The sequence below is a fragment of the Oncorhynchus clarkii genome, chromosome 30 (assembly GCF_045791955.1).
Source record: "Oncorhynchus clarkii lewisi isolate Uvic-CL-2024 chromosome 30, UVic_Ocla_1.0, whole genome shotgun sequence".
Lineage (NCBI taxonomy): Eukaryota > Metazoa > Chordata > Actinopteri > Salmoniformes > Salmonidae > Oncorhynchus > Oncorhynchus clarkii.
Window position 1 is genome coordinate 24,907,044 of NC_092176.1, and position 18,806 is coordinate 24,925,849.

The 18,806-nt window shown below is 41.3% G+C and overlaps 1 protein-coding gene across 2 annotated transcripts in view; it reads right to left on the reverse strand.

Annotated features, from left to right (window-relative positions):
• Window positions 1-2,131: 2,131 nt before the first annotated feature.
• The window catches only part of LOC139389597 (polypeptide N-acetylgalactosaminyltransferase 9), a 135,475-nt gene continuing 118,800 nt past the window's right edge, over window positions 2,132-18,806 (reverse strand). For both annotated transcript variants that reach the window (XM_071136438.1, XM_071136437.1), the window contains exons 7-11: window positions 12,428-12,613; window positions 8,737-8,874; window positions 6,070-6,165; window positions 2,843-3,010; window positions 2,132-2,374 (exon numbers count right to left, since the gene is read on the reverse strand). In XM_071136438.1, coding sequence (XP_070992539.1) covers window positions 2,228-2,374; window positions 2,843-3,010; window positions 6,070-6,165; window positions 8,737-8,874; window positions 12,428-12,613 — 735 coding nt within the window. In that variant the 3' untranslated portion in view covers window positions 2,132-2,227. The remainder of the gene's footprint in view (window positions 2,375-2,842; window positions 3,011-6,069; window positions 6,166-8,736; window positions 8,875-12,427; window positions 12,614-18,806) is intronic.

Sequence of the window (18,806 nt, forward strand, 5' to 3'; positions counted from 1 at the left end):
ATATACACATATACTCATTGTGCAGTGGTGCTTTTTATATATATATATATGTGTGTAATTGTATTTTGTTTAGTGTAGGCCTCTACTTGAATGCATATTCTGCAGGCTACCTCTCCTAAATGTTACCTTTTATGTTCAGTGGGAATGAATCACAGGACTGCTATTCAGTTGTTAGGGAAGGTTGCACTAAAATGTCAATGACAATGTTACACTAAAGTGCAAGTTCAAATGTTACAATATTAATGTTTCAATTAATATTGTACTAAAGTAACAATGTTACAATGTATGTTACAATAAAGAAACAATATTGAAATATGTTGATGGTTGTTTTTATCTTTTCTCTCAGTATTCATATCGTGTTGGATAAGGGTTTTTGATGTGTAAAATAGTCACACTAGAATGTGATGGGGCATTCTAGAGGCAATGCTTGGGACTGCCAGTGACAGTTTTAAATGTGTTAATAACTGGGTTGGGATTTATAAGAACTTTAACAGCATAGGAGAAATGTTAATTTAGCATATGTGACATTATTCCACCGGTCACAATTGTGACCGACCATAAAACACACCTTTTCACCTATTTTTTTCCATTACATTTTCAAAAAATTGATTACTTCAAAGGGTTACTAATGACACTTGATTTGGATATTTTCATGTCTGGGAAAAATTCAGGATTAAATGGGTTAAGTAGCTGTTTTTCCCACTTTTGTTTATGGGATATTGTTTTGAGTTAGTGCACGTAGCACCTCTGTAGACACGGTTTGCTTATTTGTTTTTGTCTTAAGTTTCACTTTATCATTAAAATGATGTGGAACTCAACATCCACTGCGCCTTGGTCCGACATTTATTCTAGCAAATGTGACAACAGATTTAAAAAATATAATTCACTTGTCAAGAAAATGTCATTTGCACTTCTACATTTTGACCATTCATTAGAATGAATGAGGCACAAAATATGGTACCAAAAAGGTTTAGAGAATTATTTATCTTCAAAGTTGGCCGGGCATCAGAAAATACAGTGGGGAAAGAGTTTCTTGCTGAACATAATAAATTGGAAAGCTTTCAGTACTTTGTGAAGACATGCTATCCTGTGGGTGGGTTTTAACGATTAGAGTTGAGGCCAGTATCCAGTAGGAGACTAAGTGGAAACACAACAAAGGCAGATAATTGTGCTCGCTGTCAGTGTAAAACAACCACCAGCATCTGTCTTTACATCTGTAAAAATAGGCCCGGGCTTCCATGTAACATGCAGTGAACAGCATTGTGAGTAAGGAACATCTTTAGAAATCTTGGAATGTTCCATTATATACACTACCTTGCTCTGTGAACAATCTAGAATTCTTGAATGAATCCAGTTTTACAAAATGTACTCCTGGGTCATCATAAACGTTTTTATTATCTTAACTGTTTTGGAGGACTAATATCAATTTTACAACATTACTATTATTTAGCCATTTTTACGTTGGTTTATATATTAATTACTTTAAACTAATTTGTACATGCTTGTGGAATTGACATTCCCTGGTCAGATGACTCATAAGGATGGGAAAAGGCACGTTATTGCTCTGATAATCAGTGGCGAGCAATACAGTCAAAAAGAAAAAGATAAATAAATATCCTTTTGTATTTGTGAGAACAGTAGTTGCTTTGCATCCTGATCAGTTCATCGGGAGGATGAACAGCTTTTTGAAGCATATTAAATCTCTTAACAGGATAGCGAAATGTCCAAAGAAATTCTCCAAATGATAGCCTGAAGTAATTACAAGTTGATGTGGTGACTAATAAGCAATTTCATATTTTGATCTGCAAAGAATCCTGGGATTGGCTTTATACCAAATACACATTGCTTGTCATTGTCAGTGTTGAACCCCCTTAGGAGTTGCATTCCATTGTCTTATTAATTTTCTACATAGGTGGATGTTCTGTAAAAAAGCATTTCAAACAGTACTGTATAGCTCGCTGTAGGCCTATGGTATGCTCTCCATGTTTGACCCCCAGCTCAGCTGAAAACATATCTTCTTCTAAAGATTCAGCAGTTGAAAGCTCTATGCCCTAAGGGGAGGGCACAGTGCACACAGTCCATAGAAGAGCCCACAAACTGTGAACTACTCATCTCATCAGTCCCAGGGCCTATAGCTATCTCATATGGAATGCTCTCAGACTGTCTGTCCATGGGTTTGCCCTCCAAGACTGAAATGGTATTCTTTTCTCAGAGGAAATGTCTTGCCTCAATGCTTCGGATGCTTTATCCAGTTCCGTATCATCCACTTTTGACCAGAACACCTCTGCACCACCAATCGAAGGCCGAAGTTGGCATCTTTGGACATCTCCACCTCCATGCACCGTCCAGTGTCCCTGCTGATGATTGGACCATTCTGCAAAACAAGATGGGAAAAGATCATATCAGTAACACTGAGATTGAAAAAGAACACATTATTCCAAATAACTTTGCATAACCTCAAATCACTCTCTATAATCCTGATGGTAGATATTATGGTTCAAAAAGTGTTATTATACTCAGTACTGGCACACTTCAAAGTAGAATCCACGTTACTATTATCCTTCTATGAGCCAGTTGTGAATGCAAATGCACTGAATGAAAGTGGGAAATGTGTTTTGCTATGACTCAGTGGGATTTTGCATAGTCTTCTGCAATGGAGGTACCTTTACCAGCAGCAACCACATTTAATCTAACATTTAACACATGGCTCATCGTATTATACAGAACAATTTATTTGACCTCAATGCCTCTATATGTATGCATTACATGACTCAGTTATTCCAAAGAAGCCAGAAACATTGATCAATTATTAGATTTTAATCCATTTGTGTTTTGTTTTTACCTGTGTAAAATCCCACAGCCTCTGGGAAACCCGCGAAACAGAGTCACATTTTTTCAAGCTGGGCGTGCGCCCTCTTCCGTCGTCGATGAGACATTTGGTGTCAGGCAGAAAGGTGGTCGACCCTAGGGGTCCTAGTTGTAGAAGCCCCTCTGTTGAGTAACGGGCAAGCTGAAACACAGATGAACATCAGGCAGTTCATTTGATTGTAGCAAAAATAAGCATGGATCCAAAATACTGTCCATTTGTGTAAATGCTGAAAACAAAATTGGCAAGTAGTTCATAGATATTGCAGTGCACTGGAAGGTATTTTCATCATCCAACTCTGATTCAATGAGCAAATTCATTAACCGTATGCGGACTTCAATTATCTTAATATTTTTGGAGCTAAGTCTATTATGTGACTTTCCTAGGGCATTATATACAGATAGAAAGTATATAGTTAATTAATGATAAAGATTTTCGCAACCAAATATTATCCCTAGACGTTTAATCCAGTACATGAAATAGTGTATGTCTGTGCCTCATATCTTTTACATAAGGATACAGTAGAGTTAACATATATTATTCATTACACTGATCCTCTCACAGAAATTAGATGCCAAAGATAAGGGGGTCTTCAATACAACCCACTTGACACACACTGTGAAATGCTGCTCTTCTCCATTGTTCCCCAGTCATCCAGCTAAGAGGGGGTATTGTAACGGAGCTACACGTAACTGTATGAACCAGAACAAGAGGAGGGTGATCAATGTAACAGAATGCTTTTGAACCCATGCTGTTGAGGACTAGGCTTAGATGGAGAATATGTGAGCCTTGCAGCTGAATGAATGGCTGCTGATAGCTGCCGGTTTATATTTTCTGTTACCACTCTCTTAAACCAAATACTCTGAGCTGGATAAAACTATATACCAGCCAGCTCATGTGGGGCTAACAGGCTGTACTGTCGCTATGACTGAAGCTGACTGGGTGCCCTTTTAGCAGAGTACTGCACTCATAAAAACCTTAACGGTTAAGAGACACCAATTTGGAACATATGAAAAATATATTGCCACGTACTTGTCCAGACTTTTCAAGGTACACTTGTTTGAAGGAGGCTATGGTTTGAGTAAAAAATATAAACTTTTACTACCTTTGGCCTGGTTAATATCCTGTAGCTGATTGCCTTTTCACTATTTCTATTGAAATACCAAGAGAAAGTGTTTCAAATACCAATAAAGGTTTTTAAAACTATATGCTGTCTGCTGCAAAATTCTGTTTGGAAGTGGGTTCCTGCCTGGCAGCAAGGCTAATAGATCGTAAAGGATTAAGTGATTTATTTTGTAATTCATTCATTTCACTCTTCTTTTTCTTCCTTCAAAATACCTCAAACGGATTTTCTATCCTAGTGTTTGCGGGTCGTGAAATGTGTAGTAAATGGCATCACAAGATGATTTATCAGTAGTGTAAACGAGAACTGGGCACAGGCCAAAGACATAATCCCTGTTAAAATGTGTTGACAGCGTTACGGAGTGGATGCCTTTATTTCCTAATGCAGTTAAAATGTTACTATTACAAATACTTAGCCAACATAACAAAATTATTCTGCCAAGCCAATCAACCTGTTCTCAAAGCATTATATTAGAAGCTGATGCTCAATTACTTTCTTGACGCCGTAAGGTTTGGGGGGAGCCTCTTTGGGTCAGGCTAATCATGTGTTCACTAATTGGCTCATTAACACAGTAGAGTAGAGCACAGTAAATTATGTTTTATTGTATAGGAGGAAGTATTTGAGGGAAACTACCTGCTACAGTAATCCCTCCTCCGCCCCTCGCTCTACCATGGAGCGACAGCACTGCAATGTCCCACTGCGATTACTGTACTTTGTGAGGGGCCATGCAGGCTTATGTTACATGTATGGCCCAGTCAAGCAGGCTCAGTGTATATTAGCCTGGACAGAAGACAGGACATGTCCTCTCCCTATGGGGGCTGAGCCACAGCAGGATACCTGTGTTTGATGTGAAACACACTGTTTGTGTCCCAAATGGCACCATATTCCCTATGGCCCTGGTCAAAATTAGGGTACTATATAGGGGGAAGGCTGCGATTTGGTATGCAGGCCATGACTACTACAGAGCTCCTGGCTGGGGACTTAAGAGGCCTCTTAGCATAAGTGGTGAAAATAGAAAACAGGGAGAAACATCCAGTGCTCCATGTACACCATACATAGCTGAGATTCCTGCTGGGGTGAGCCAGGGGGTTGAGTGGGGAGACCCTGGGCCTGGAACCTCCATCCTCTGCCATGCCCTATATTAGGATTAGCCAAATGGACAAGGTGTGCCATTGTCTTCCTGGTTTTAAATCTCCTTACAGGAGGCATGGTAGAAACCGAGACAGACTTTTAAGAGGCACAATAAAGATTTATTCAGCACAATTACATTTTTCATACAGAATTGGAAAGGTTCAGTAAAATCTAAACGGCTCCAAAAATTGAATTGGGTCCTGTGTAGTAGCATAGTGCCAGTCATCGTTGTAATCTAATGATACAATGGCATAAAATTCATTTCCATTTGTTTATTTCCCCTGAGGTTAGGATTAAAGACTTGATGTAGCTTTACATTACTGGACTGCACTGAGCTCTCTCAGAAGGAGGAAAGAGCCACCCAGTGCTCAACAATTTATTTATATTCAGCATGCGACTGATAATAAACATGTCACTCCGCATCTGGAGGGTGAAAAAAAAATAAAAATCAGCCATGAATAATATTTGCATGATTGTTTCTCAGGCATGAGCTTTAGTTTTGCTGCATGTGCACAACAAAAATAGTCAAAGCCCCTTTTGCCCTGGCACTCACAGGTCAGCACCTAGTGCACATTCTCTAATGAAACTTCCAGGGGGCTCTAGAGGCCATGGATTAGAATATTAGAACAAACAAATAAGAAAGCAAAAATCTACTGGTTGATGAATTACTTCCACTTCAAGAGGACTTTGTAGTGCCTAGACTTCTTAACCACATTTAGCAGAATATATTCACAATTCTGAGCTTTTCCCCCAAAATGAAATGCTATTTTGCTTGGCTGTCAATAATGAGATACCATGGCATTTCACGGTATAATGTAAGAATAATGCTTAAACACTTATTTGTTGAAGAAAAAAGGTATATTCACGTTCAACCAACTTTGAAAATATGAACAGAGTCTTTATATTATTTGTAAATATATCAAAGCTAATAGGAGTGAAATCTGCTAACCTGTGAGGACATCCCGTGGCAGGGATAGAGGATGGCTTTGTCATCGTCCTCTGATCCCTGGTCCAGACAGTAGCCACTGGCCTTACTGTTTCTGACCTGCAACACAACAGTTCCTGATTCAGATTAAAGTTTGCATTTGTTATTTCGAGAAGGAAATAAAAAGGTAGAAACTCAAAACGGTTGTTATAACAGTCTTATCTAACACTTTTTCTATAATGTTTTAGAACCTCTTCTCTAGAAAGCACTGTAAAAGGTAACTCTTAATAAATCTGTCCCTTAGTAAATGCAATGTCACTTTGTCATCTCACCATGTCTCATAAACAAATCATCTACACACTATAGTAATGAGAGATTTCATTTTATTCTAAGATAGGGTATCATGTAAGCAACGAAAACCTCGTCAATGTTCTACACTCCTAGTCCAGATGGTAGTGTGTGTTAGTGGAGTTATGTGTTGGTGGAAGTATGTGATTTGAATGTGTATCACTTTATTTCCACCCTGTGAAGATATCTATCATGTTGTGTTGTCAGATAGGCTCCGCTCTGCTGGTCTGGTCAGTGCAGGGGGTGCAGCTGAAGTTCCAATGACAGATGAGCTTCAGCTGCTGCGCTGTGGCAACACAAGGTAACTGTTCCATGGCTTGTCGCAGATTTGAAATAGTGCCACCTAAATGGGAGCTGCTTTGAGGAATCCATTTGCAAGACGCCGGCGTAGAGAGCATTCATATCAAGACTGTAGAAGAACCAGGGCCACCAACACTGTGCTGCTTGATGAATCTGTAGTTTACTTCGGATATATGCCAACCATATTTGAAAAGGCTGATTTCCTTCCCCTTCTCTGAATTTGAAATCAATAAGTAAAAGGCTTGACTTTTATTTTACAATGATTACGAATTGACTGACTTCTTGCATTCAATTTCTTGTCCTGTCAGAATCTTTTTCGCTGTGCAGGGTTGTGCAGTCGAGCTCAAAACAATCAAGTAGGCATCAAAAGCTAATAACTGTTTAATTAAATCTCATTACGGGGAAATTGCATTGAATCTTGTAGCTGTGTCGTGTTGCTATGGAAACATGATACCTTTACCTTTCGATGACTCCCTGTGAATTAATGAATTTCCCTTCAACATGTAATCTTTGAAGCGCAGACGGGATGAAATACACTGTTGACGATAGATTGCTTGTGCATACAGTATTTAAACATATCTTGCCTGACACTATGTGATATTAAAACAAACACTACTTCTTATACTGAAGCATTCCTTACAACAAAGCACACTCTGCAATCACTGCAAGAGACAAGATAATTCAACAGAAGACTGAAGAGGAGATTTCAAGAATGTGTGGGTTGATGAATTAAGGATCTCTTGGCAAACTAATGTGATGTTTTTATTCTTTGTAGAATGTTATTGTCAGCTTTCTTCAAACACACAGTAGACTGCACATATTCCTTCTGTTTTTGTATCGTGTTGTGAAAATTGAATCCAGTACAGATCTTCCACTACACCCAGTACAGGTCATCCACTACACCCAGTACAGGTCATCCACTACACCCAGTACAGGTCATCCACTACACCCAGTACAGGTCTTCCACTACACCCAGTACAGGTCATCCACTACACCCAGTACAGGTCATCCACTACACCCAGTACAGGTCATCCACTACACCCAGTACAGGTCTTCCACTACACCCAGTACAGGTCATCCACTACACCCAGTACAGGTCTTCCACTACACCCAGTACAGGTCTTCCACTACACCCAGTACAGGTCATCCACCACACCCAGTACAGGTCTTCCACTATACCTAGTACAGGTCTTCCACTACACCCAGTACAGGTCATCCACTACACCCAGTACAGGTCATCCACTACACCCAGTACAGGTCATCCACTACACCCAGTACAGGTCTTCCACTACACCCAGTACAGGTCATCCACCACACCCAGTACAGGTCTTCCACTACACCCAGTACAGGTCTTCCACTACACCCAGTACAGGTCTTCCACTACACCCAGTACAGGTCTTCCACTACACCCAGTACAGGTCATCCACTACACCCAGTACAGTTCTTCCACTACACCCAGTACAGGTCTTCCACTACACCCAGTACAGGTCTTCCACTACACCCAGTACAGGTCTTCCACTACACCCAGTACAGGTCTTCCACTACACCCAGTACAGGTCTTCCACTACACCCAGTACAGGTCATCCACCACACCCAGTACAGGTCTTCCACTACACCCAGTACAGGTCATCCACTACACCCAGTACAAGTCTTCCACTACACCCAGTACAGGTCTTCCACTACACCCAGTACAGGTCTTCCACTACACCCAGTACAGATCTTCCACTACACCCAGTACAGATCTTCCACTACACCCAGTACAGGTCTTCCACTACACCCAGTACAGGTCTTCCACTACACCCAGTACAGGTCATCCACCACACCCAGTACAGATCTTCCACTACACCCAGTACAGGTCTTCCACTACACCCAGTACAGATCATCCACTACACCCAGTACAAGTCTTCCACTACACCCAGTACAGATCTTCCACTACACCCAGTACAGGTCTTCCACTACACCCAGTACAGGTCTTCCACTCAAAACTTGATTATGTTTTTGTATTGTAAACCTATTATTGATAGTGAATAGGGAATGTCTCACCTCCCCATATGTGATGGTGTTGTTGTAGATGCGCATCTCTGGGTAGACATTCTCCAGGTACCAGCGGAAGCTCCGACACTGCAGCCTCTTCCTCAAGGCCACCCGCTCAGACACGTCCCCATAGTCAACCCCAGGGTTCTGGCAGCAAACACAGAGAAATTACATTAAACCAGGACACAATGACTTAAGCTAAGCAATATATGACTACTCTTCATGTAATTAGAAAAATGGAGGCCTCAAAAGATTTCTGGAAGGAGGAAGGGTGGAAAAAGAAAAAAGTTAAGGAACCTGAGAGAAGAAGAGTGTATTTGGTTAAGAGATGGATGGATGGAGGCTGTCATGTGGGACAATCATTGTTCTTTCATTAGACATGACAGTATGCTGTGCAAATTCTAATCAGCTGCTTAATTATGAGTGTTCATGGCCCTGCCACGCCGAGCAGCGTTGTGCATGGAGGTGGCTTCCCAAATTGATGTGGGGAATGCTTAATAACTGCTCTGCTCTGAGGTCTGCACTGTGCCCTGGCCTCCACAGCAGACATGCACTGCCTCATTAAGAGAAAGACTCAATGCCAGCGGTCTAAATGAAAAGACACACCCTATCCCCTCAGCCCTCAAATTAAGTGGACACTTCTGATGACATCTGACGAGTATACACTTGCAGGGCAAGTGGCGAGGGAGGAAGGAATGATTTTGAAATGGACCACCCTTGGCCGGAAATTTGTCACTCGTTCAACCCACGATGATTGTGTCCTCAGCCACCGGTAGCTTGTGGGTACTTTACATGCGCTACAGTCAATTATGATTGCATGTCTACTTATATTACATATAATTATTAATATATGCCTACCGTGTGATAGCTAGCAAATGTATAAGCTAACTGACGTTAGCCTGCCTAGCTGGAACTTTGAAGAAGAAAAATGTTTTATTTCTACAATTTCCAAAAGAAGACCAAACAAAGACAACTTTTTATGAGACATGTTTGTGCCGTCATGTGCAAAGGTAGCACAATGTCAAAATGATTTGCATTTGTTTTTACTTACACTTGTATGTTGACTTCTCCATTGATGTGTTTTTATATTTTTGCAGACTTTTCTTAGTGGATGTACAATCGTCGCAAATTGAATTATGGGGAGTTTCAGGCCCCGGAGAGAACATAATTGTACACTCGCAAAGCCGACTAAAAACGAGGGCTTATGTTGCTTCCCTTGCTTGGCCAATCATTTGGACCGTCTTCCAAGATGGCGACGGGGATTCCCCCAAGGGCATAAGGCGAGGGTAAGTGGGCGAGGGTGTGTCTTTTAAGTGTTTGTACTGCAGCTTGTTTCTGTTTGGACCGCAGATGTTTCTAAACCTTAAATATCAAATAATTTGTTGGTAACAATTAAGTGCCTTACTGTGATTGTTTTATTAAAATTGCCAAAAATAAAACATAAATAGCTTCTTAGCAAAGAGCAATTTCTTAAGTGGGGAGGGGGAAACAGAAAACTAGCTGTTATTTGCAGAGAGGTTTGGAACTCTCTTTCTTATTGGTCTTGTGATGTAACAAGGCAGGCCAAAACTCCATTCCACCAAAACAGGCTGAAATTTCAGGAGGTATTTTCAAACGGCTCTTACAATAAAAAAGCATTATCATAATTTTCACAATTTCTGAGTATTATTCCAACTTCATAGTGTGGAAATATACACTGAGTGTACAAAACATTGTTCTTTCTATAATATAAACTGACCAGGTGAATGCAGATGAAAGCTATGATCCCTTTGATCCCATTGATGTCACCTAAATCCACTTCAATCAGTGTAGATGAAGGGGAGGAGACAGGTTAAAGAAGGATTTTTAAGCCTGGAGTCAATTGAGACATGGATTGTGTATGTGTGCAATTCAGAGGGTGAATGTGCAAGACAGAATATTTTTGGTGCCTTTGAAAAGGTATGGTAGTAGCTGCCAGTCGCACCGGCTTGAGTGTGTCAAGAACTGCAACGCTGCTGGGTTTTTCACGCTCAACAATTTCCCATGTGTATCAAGAATGGTCCACCACCCAAAGAACTTCCAGCCAACTTGACACAACTGTGGGAAGCATTGGAGTCAACATGGGCCAGCATCCCTGTGGAACGCTTTCGACACCTTGTAGTCCATGCCCGACAAATTAAGGCTGTTCTGAGGGCAAAGGGGGTTGCAACTTAATATTAGGAAGGTGTTTCTTGTGTTTTGTACTCTCAGTGTATACAAAACACAGGCAATTCATGTTTTGATTGCACTGGACCTTTAAGCATACTTCACTACATTGAGCCACAGGTATCAGCCATATTTTAATATCTGTGAATAATGAGCACTGGCATTGTCCTCTGTTATTTTTATTAGCTATAACAGATGCATTCCATGAGAGATGTTGTTTGGACTACATGATGGTGGTAATCACAGTGAATCAGACCCTGCCCTCCTACCGGAGTAATTGTGTTCTCCTCCAGCCTCTCTAACCAATAACAAGACTATGTGATCCTGTGTGTGTGGTGTTGGGAATGGGAGATATATTAGTTATAGCATTATGTACAAAATAAGTCTGCACCATGGGACAGAGGATTAATAGAGCACTGTACCACTGTGTTCGTAATTACACTGGACGAAGAATGTTGTGCGATGAGGCAGTTTGTTTAATAGGGTGCTGTCTTAGTTACTGTCCTCTTGCCTGTATCCATTGTGCCTCTCCCTGTGTTTTGAATGACCGTTCTGCCATATTAACAGAAGAATTGACCTCCCTGGGATCATTACCGTAATGTGCCCCTGTGCAGGAGGCCTTGTTTGAGTGAAACACAATCCAAAGTTTGTTTCTAATGACAATAATGTCTTGAAAACATTACAATTACTACCAGGCTATGTTTTAAAGCATTGTCACCGCCCACTGTGCCACTCAGATCATTGCAGTACTCCTTTACTAGACATGGCAATTAGTATTCTCCATTAATCCCTTTTTTATTTATTAAAAAAAATGGCTGTTTATTATTTTCCATGCCTATTTCAAAGGCCCTTGAAAGCAATTACGTCTTAACTGATGTGTATGAAAGTGGCACTGATTAAATTAGTCATTCATTTGGTTTCAGCTCTTCACTCCGCTCCACCACTCAGAGCCTGACGTCGTCGTTCAGATCTCACTGAGCTGCTCTGAAGGTCGAGTGGAATGAAATCTGAATATCCATTGAGGCCTAGCAGTCTGTCTAGAGGGGCCCACCCCGCTCGGCACAGAACAGGCTGCTGGTCTGAATGAACAAGTGGTGAGGATGGGATGGATGGATGGGTGGGGTGAAAGACCAGCCAGGCTCTTGTGACCAGCTGCGTTGTGAACCACAAGTCTTCAGGTCTCAAGCAAGGTTCCTTTAGATTAGCAATAGAATGCCTGTTGTGTCATATAATGTAATTATTTTCCTATGGATACAAAAACCACGACTCTAGCCATTCTAGGTTTCTTCATAGGTCAGGTGGGGCGGCAGGGTAGCCTAGTGGTTAGAGCAGAAAGGTTGCAAGTTCAAATCCCCGAGCTGACAAGGTACAAAATCTGTCGTTCTGCCCCTGAACAGGCAGTTAACCCACTGTTCCTAGGCCGTCATTGAAAATAAGAATTTGTTCTTAACTGACTTGCCTAGTAAAATAAAATAAAATAAATAAAAAGGTGCTGTGAGACTATGGTTACACTCACATTCATGGGGATGTTCCAGGCCATGTAGACGTGGGACCTGTACTCATCCATCCAGACCTCGGCAGCCCGCAGGGCGTTCCTCTTGGCGTAGTAGTCAATGTCGTTGTTGTATGGCTTCTTGGTCCGCTCGATGTGCGCCACTCTGGCGCAGGGAAGCACCTCCATGCTCCCCCCACACTGCCACACCTAGAGGAGAGAACAGAAGACAGTGACCATGCAGTATACCAACTCCATCACCATCACAAGGCATCAAAGGCTAGACAGAGGCAGAGGATAACATCAGAGCTGGCAGGTAAACTGAATCCCCCTCATGTGGCATTAATTGCATCAAGCATCACCTGGCATCACCATCATCAAGCCATCATCTAACTCAGATTAGGAGCCTGTGATCACTGATCTTCTGAGGGAATCCTGCTCTATGCCTATGACAATGTTGTCTTGTCCTTTATTGTGTTGTGTGTTATTTGTGTAACCCAAGTATGCCTAGTAGGCTAGCTCTACTGTGTAGCCTAGGCCTTCTATGTTTATGTTTGTACATTTTTTTAACCATCTTCTTTAGTTTTAAACAGCCTGTCTGGAATTTACTACAAAGTGTAAATAGGATAATTTTGGTAATAAAGTCAGTCTCGTCCAAAACTGAGTTTTGTGAGTTTGTCAAAACTTACTGGAGGGTTGGGTATGAACTATGATCACGCCCACTTGCCCAATGCCTACTAACACGAGAGAAGCAGCTGTGCTGATTGCGCTCTATCAGCTGTGCGCTTTATCCAAAAATAGCAGCCAGAACCTCCTGACAGTGAGACAGACCTGCCCATTACACAGTGCCTCAGACTTGTTTAGTTTACATAAGACAACACGTCACCAAAGTTACGTTGAAATCACCCTTGGCACTAAGCCTTTTACGGAGTGGCCACTTCCTTATGTGTTTGATAGTGTCAATCGCTCTAGTCTGCCCATTTGTTGGGCAAAATGAGAATTGAGATGATCACAACTGTAACTTCCCATTTGTGAGCCTTTGTGTCCTCCCACTACCTGTTTTGTAACATGATTCCCTATGAAACACTGCCTGACAGACTCACACTCTGTTAAGTGAGAAAGTTGTAAAAACCTAAACGGCAGTGAAGCACAAACGTCGCCACTCACCAATGACTTGATAAGCTGATTGTGGCCTGGCTGCTCAATGTGCCTGCTGGCTACTACTTGCTAGCTTCCTTGACAAACACAGAGTTGGAACTTTGCTAGCTAGCAAGTGATTTTGGGCACTGATAAACAGTGTGTAGCTTGTGCTTTATTTACGATAGTTTAACAGCTTGCAGACATGTTATTGTTCTCAGAAATCAGTTCTGAGTGCACAGACACAATGTCCTGACTCAATAGGCTGTATGCAGTACACTGAGTAGTTTTTTAGCACATTTTTTTTTACTTAAAAAATACTGCACAAAACACTTTGCTAGATGTAAAATTGCGTTACTAGGACCTCCTTGGCAAAAACATCTAAATTAATTACAGCTTTCTTGATTTATCTTAGATATCATTCTGACTATTTTAAGAAAATGACTATTTTGAGGAAATGGCTATGTTGTTGCTACAGTGACTCAGGAGGGACAAACAACCGTACCTGTTAGGACACAATATGCGAACATAACACACCCACATCAAATCACACCCCCAAGATAACTCTCAAATAGCTTCAGTCATTGCCGCTAGCATTCTTAATGAGCAATCTTCAAAACGAGGCCAAATCAGGAAGTGCAGTTGCCATTTTAAAAGGACCACAATGGAAATACATTTTCAAACTTTTTTGTGTCATCCTCGATGATTTCAAATGCATTATCCACGTGTTGTCGTATTTTGTTTTAACCTCTACAGGATCGGTGTACCCCCAACCCCCACGGGACGGTTAAGCTAACATAATGTGATTAGCATGAGGTTGTAAGTAACATTAACATTTCCCAGGACATAGACATATCTGATATAGGCAGAAAGCTTACATTCTTGTTAATCTAACTGAACTGTATAATTTACAGTATTTATTAAAGTGAAAGAATACCATGCTATTGTTTGAGGAGAGTGCACAATTATGAACTTGAAAATGTATTAATAAACCAATTAGGCACATTTGGGCAGGCTTGATACAACATTTTGAACATATATGCAATGGTTCATTGGATCAGTCCAAATCTGATGCCATCTAGTGGCCAAAATATAAATTGTGCCTGGGCTGGAAAAATACATTTTGGCCTTTTGTAACGGGGTGCGTACTGGGGGCAGAGAAGTCAGGCGCAGTAGAGCAAAAACTGATTTATAACGGTGTCGTTTAATAAACATAAAACCACCGTAAACAGAACAATAAATGAATGGGTGAAACAAAACCCGGTATCCACTAGCATAACGTACACAAGCACTACAAGAAACAATTCCGGACAAGGACATGGGGGAAACAGACGGTTAAATACACAACATGGAATTGATGGAATTGAAACCAGGTGTGAGGGAAGACAAGACAAAACCAATGGAAAATGAAAGGTGGATCGGCGATGGCTAGAAGGCCGGTGACATCGACCACCGAACGCCGCCGAACTAGGAGAGGGACCGACTTCGGCTGAAGTTGTGACACCTTTCTCTTGCATTTCAATGTTGATGGTAAAAAACCTAATAAAAAAGCATGTTTTTTTTCTTTCTATTATCTTTTACCAGATCTAATGTGTTATATTCTCCTACATTAATTACACTTTTCCACAAACTTCAAAGTGTTTCCTTTGAAATGGTATCAAGAATATGCCTATTCTTGCTTCAGGTCCTGAGGTATAGGCAGTTAGGTTTTTGTATGTCATTTTAGGCGAAAATGGTAAAAAAGGGATGGATCTGTAAGACGTTTCAAATGGTCAAATAAATATATCTATCTACCCTAGACCAAAGCCAGTTACAGAGAAAGCAACATCACTGATCTTCCACAATGGTAAATGGTAAATGGCTCTGACAGAGAAAACATTTGTATCTGCAGGATTTCCTGTTTGTTGTTATAGCTTCCTCCTTGTTTATCTTTTTACAAAGGAGTGCTTTTCCTTGATGCAGCAATTAGGTTGCATGGGCCATTATTTTCTGCTGAAGTAGGTGAAAAGGGGCCTAATAAATGGGTGTGTGTTGGAATGGCCCATAAATATGAGTGTCCCTGGAAAATTTCCTGTCCTGTTCCCTGACACTGGATTACTCCTGAATAGTGTCTGCCTGTGCATAAGGGGTAATACATACAACTAAACAGTAAATGCATGTCATCCTGGAGAAAAACATCCATCACTGCCGAAAGTATTGATTGAATACAGCCTGAAAAAATGCTCTGACTTGTCCAGACACAAAATGACAGCATAAAAAGGAAAGTGAAGTCACAACTTGAGAGAGAAAGAAATAGCTTAAATGAAAACTCTCTCCAGAGCAGAAAGACATTAGAGAGGACAGCATATGGTAATGAACTTCTCCTGTCTTTTAAACTGCAGAGCCACCGGCACCCTGAGAGTCTCTTAATAACGATCATCACAACATAACAGATGTTCCAAACCATTAACATTCCACTGAACCCAACATTTACATCATTCTCAGAATACAAGCAGACAGACAACTGCCTGCATGCCGCAGAAAAATACCCTGAAGAAATCATGGAGCTCCACCAGAGAAAGCTATCGTACCGAAATACAAACTGTATACTGAACAAAAATATGAACGCAACATGTAAAGTGTTGGTCCCCTGTTTCATGAGCTGAAATACAAGATGTCAGAAATGTTCCATATGCACAAAAAGCTTATTTCTCTCAAATTTGGTGCACAAATTAATTTTTTCCCTGTTAACGAGAATTTCTCAGGTGAGGCATATCAAGAAGCTGAATAAACAGCATGATCAGTGGACAGGTGCACCTTGTGACGGGACAAAGGCCACTCTAAAATGTGTAGTTCTGTCACACAACTCACTGCCACAGATGTCTAAAGTTTTGAGGCAGCGTGCAATTGGCATGCTGAATACAGGTATGTCCACCAGAGCTGTTGCCAGAGAACTGAATGTTAATTTCTTTACCATTAGCTGCCTCCAACGTCATTTTAGAGAATTTTGCAGTACGTCCAACCAGCCTCACAAACGCAGACCACATGTAACCACAGTTAGATTTGGACCTCCACATTCGGTTTCTTCACCTGCGGGATCAAGTTAGACCAGCCACCCGGACAGCTGATGAAACTGTGGGATTGCACAAGCGAAGAATGCTTGCACAAACGGTCAGAAACCATCTCAGGGAAGCTCATCTGCATGCTTGTCATCCTCACCAGGGTCTTGACCTGACTTCAAATTGGCATCGCAACTGACCTCTGTGGGCAAATGCTCACCTTCGATGGCCAATGGCACGCTGGAGAAGTAGGCTCTCCATGGATAACTCCTCATTTCAACTGTACTGGGCAGATGTCATGTGGGCGAGCAGTTTGCTGATGTCAACGTTGTGAACAGAGTGCCCCATGGTGGCTGTGGGGTTATGGTATGAGCAGGAATAAGCTACAGACAACGAACATAATTGCATTTCATCAATGGCAATTTGAAGGAACAGAAATACCGTGACGAGATCCTATGGCCCATTGTTGTGCCATTCATCTGCCGCCATCGCCTCATGTTTCAGCATGTTAATGCATGGCCCCATGTCGCATGGATCTGTACACAATTCTTGGAAGCTAAAATGTCCCAATTCTTCCATGGCCTGTATACTCACCAGATGTGTCACCCATTGAGCACGTTTGTGATGCTCTGGATCGACGTGTACGACAGTGTGTTACAGTTCCCGCCAATATCCAGAAACCTCGCACAGCCATTAAAGAGGAGTGGGACAACATTCCACAGGCCACAATCAACATCCTGATTAACTCTATGCGAAGGAGATGTGTTGCGCCGCATGAGGCAAATGGCAGTCACACCAGACACTGACTGGTTTTCTGATCTTTTTCTGACCCTTTTTTTGTAAGGTATCTGTGACCAACAGATGCATATCTGTATTCCCAGTCCTGTGAAATCCATAGATTAAAGCCAAATTAATTCATTTCAATTGACTGATTTCCTTATGTGAACTATAACTCAGTAAAATCTTTGAAATTGTTACATGTTGTGTTTATATTTTTGTTCAGTGCATTTGAATGACATACTAATGATTCAGCTCCCTAAGGGAGAATTTTGTTTTTGACTAGCAGTGACATCACCATTGTTTTGGAAGATGTTAGTAAGGAATACTGGACATGATGGGGGCTTTATACTGTAGGTGTACCGCTAATGTTGTGTCATGACGTTGGCCTGGGGGTAGGTTTATGACAGTCATAAATACCTCTTCCCTCCTTTTTCCTCTCTCTACCCTACTGATGTTACATTTGCAAAACCCTTGCTTAACATAGAGATTCTGGGAACATCAGAAGGTGGGGGGAAATTAACTATATTCTGGTAATCCGACCAATTGAACATATGCGGTGGTACTTAATGAATATGATGTCAGTTCAGTTGTCATCTGAGACATTCTCATCAATGATAGGATGATATAAACTCTACAGTGGAAAGTCTACACCAGAGTTATCGGATTCACATGGAATTGTTGTTCAATTTAAATGTTTGAATATGAAATTATTTGTGAATGGGATGAAATGTGATTTTAGCTTCTAAAATGTGAGATTTGGGTTTTCATAAGATAGGGATCTGCTCAATCAGTGGCCCGCCCCTGTGAAGGGACATGGGCTATAAAACTTTTCAAACACGCCCTCCTCTCCCTTCCTATATAAAGCGTTGACGACAATATAATCTCCTGTTCCGAGGACGTGAGGATGATGATGAATGGTTCAGATAATAACTACAGAACGAAGCCAACATCAGCGTGAGCTTTGGTTGCGAATGGTATGAACTTTGAACTCTTATTCACTACAGAAGTGATACCTCCTAGCCGTTGAGTTAGCAACAGCAGCTGCAAACGAGGGTTAGGAAGGAACAGACAGAGTATCCCGTCTACCACACAACAGCGTTACTACAACGTATTCAATTTACCAGCAGAGACATTCTTCAAAGGACGAAGGACGCGGTTGGGCAACACGGCCTTCCATCTACCACCAACCTACCGAAGCGCAGAGTAAATATTTATTTCATTTTCCTTTTCCAAATGGGCGGTAATTTAGAATGCATAAGATACTGTATTTACGATAGCACAGCTTTGCCCTTTGTTCCTCAGTCTTCCCGCTCTTTCACTCAAACCCAGACCCTTTTCTTTTGTGTAACAAGCTGTCATATCTGTTCCGCCCGCTAGGGACGTTTTCCTTTATGACGTAATTTGTAATCAAGTTATGATTTAATTAAGTGTATGTATAATTCTGTGTG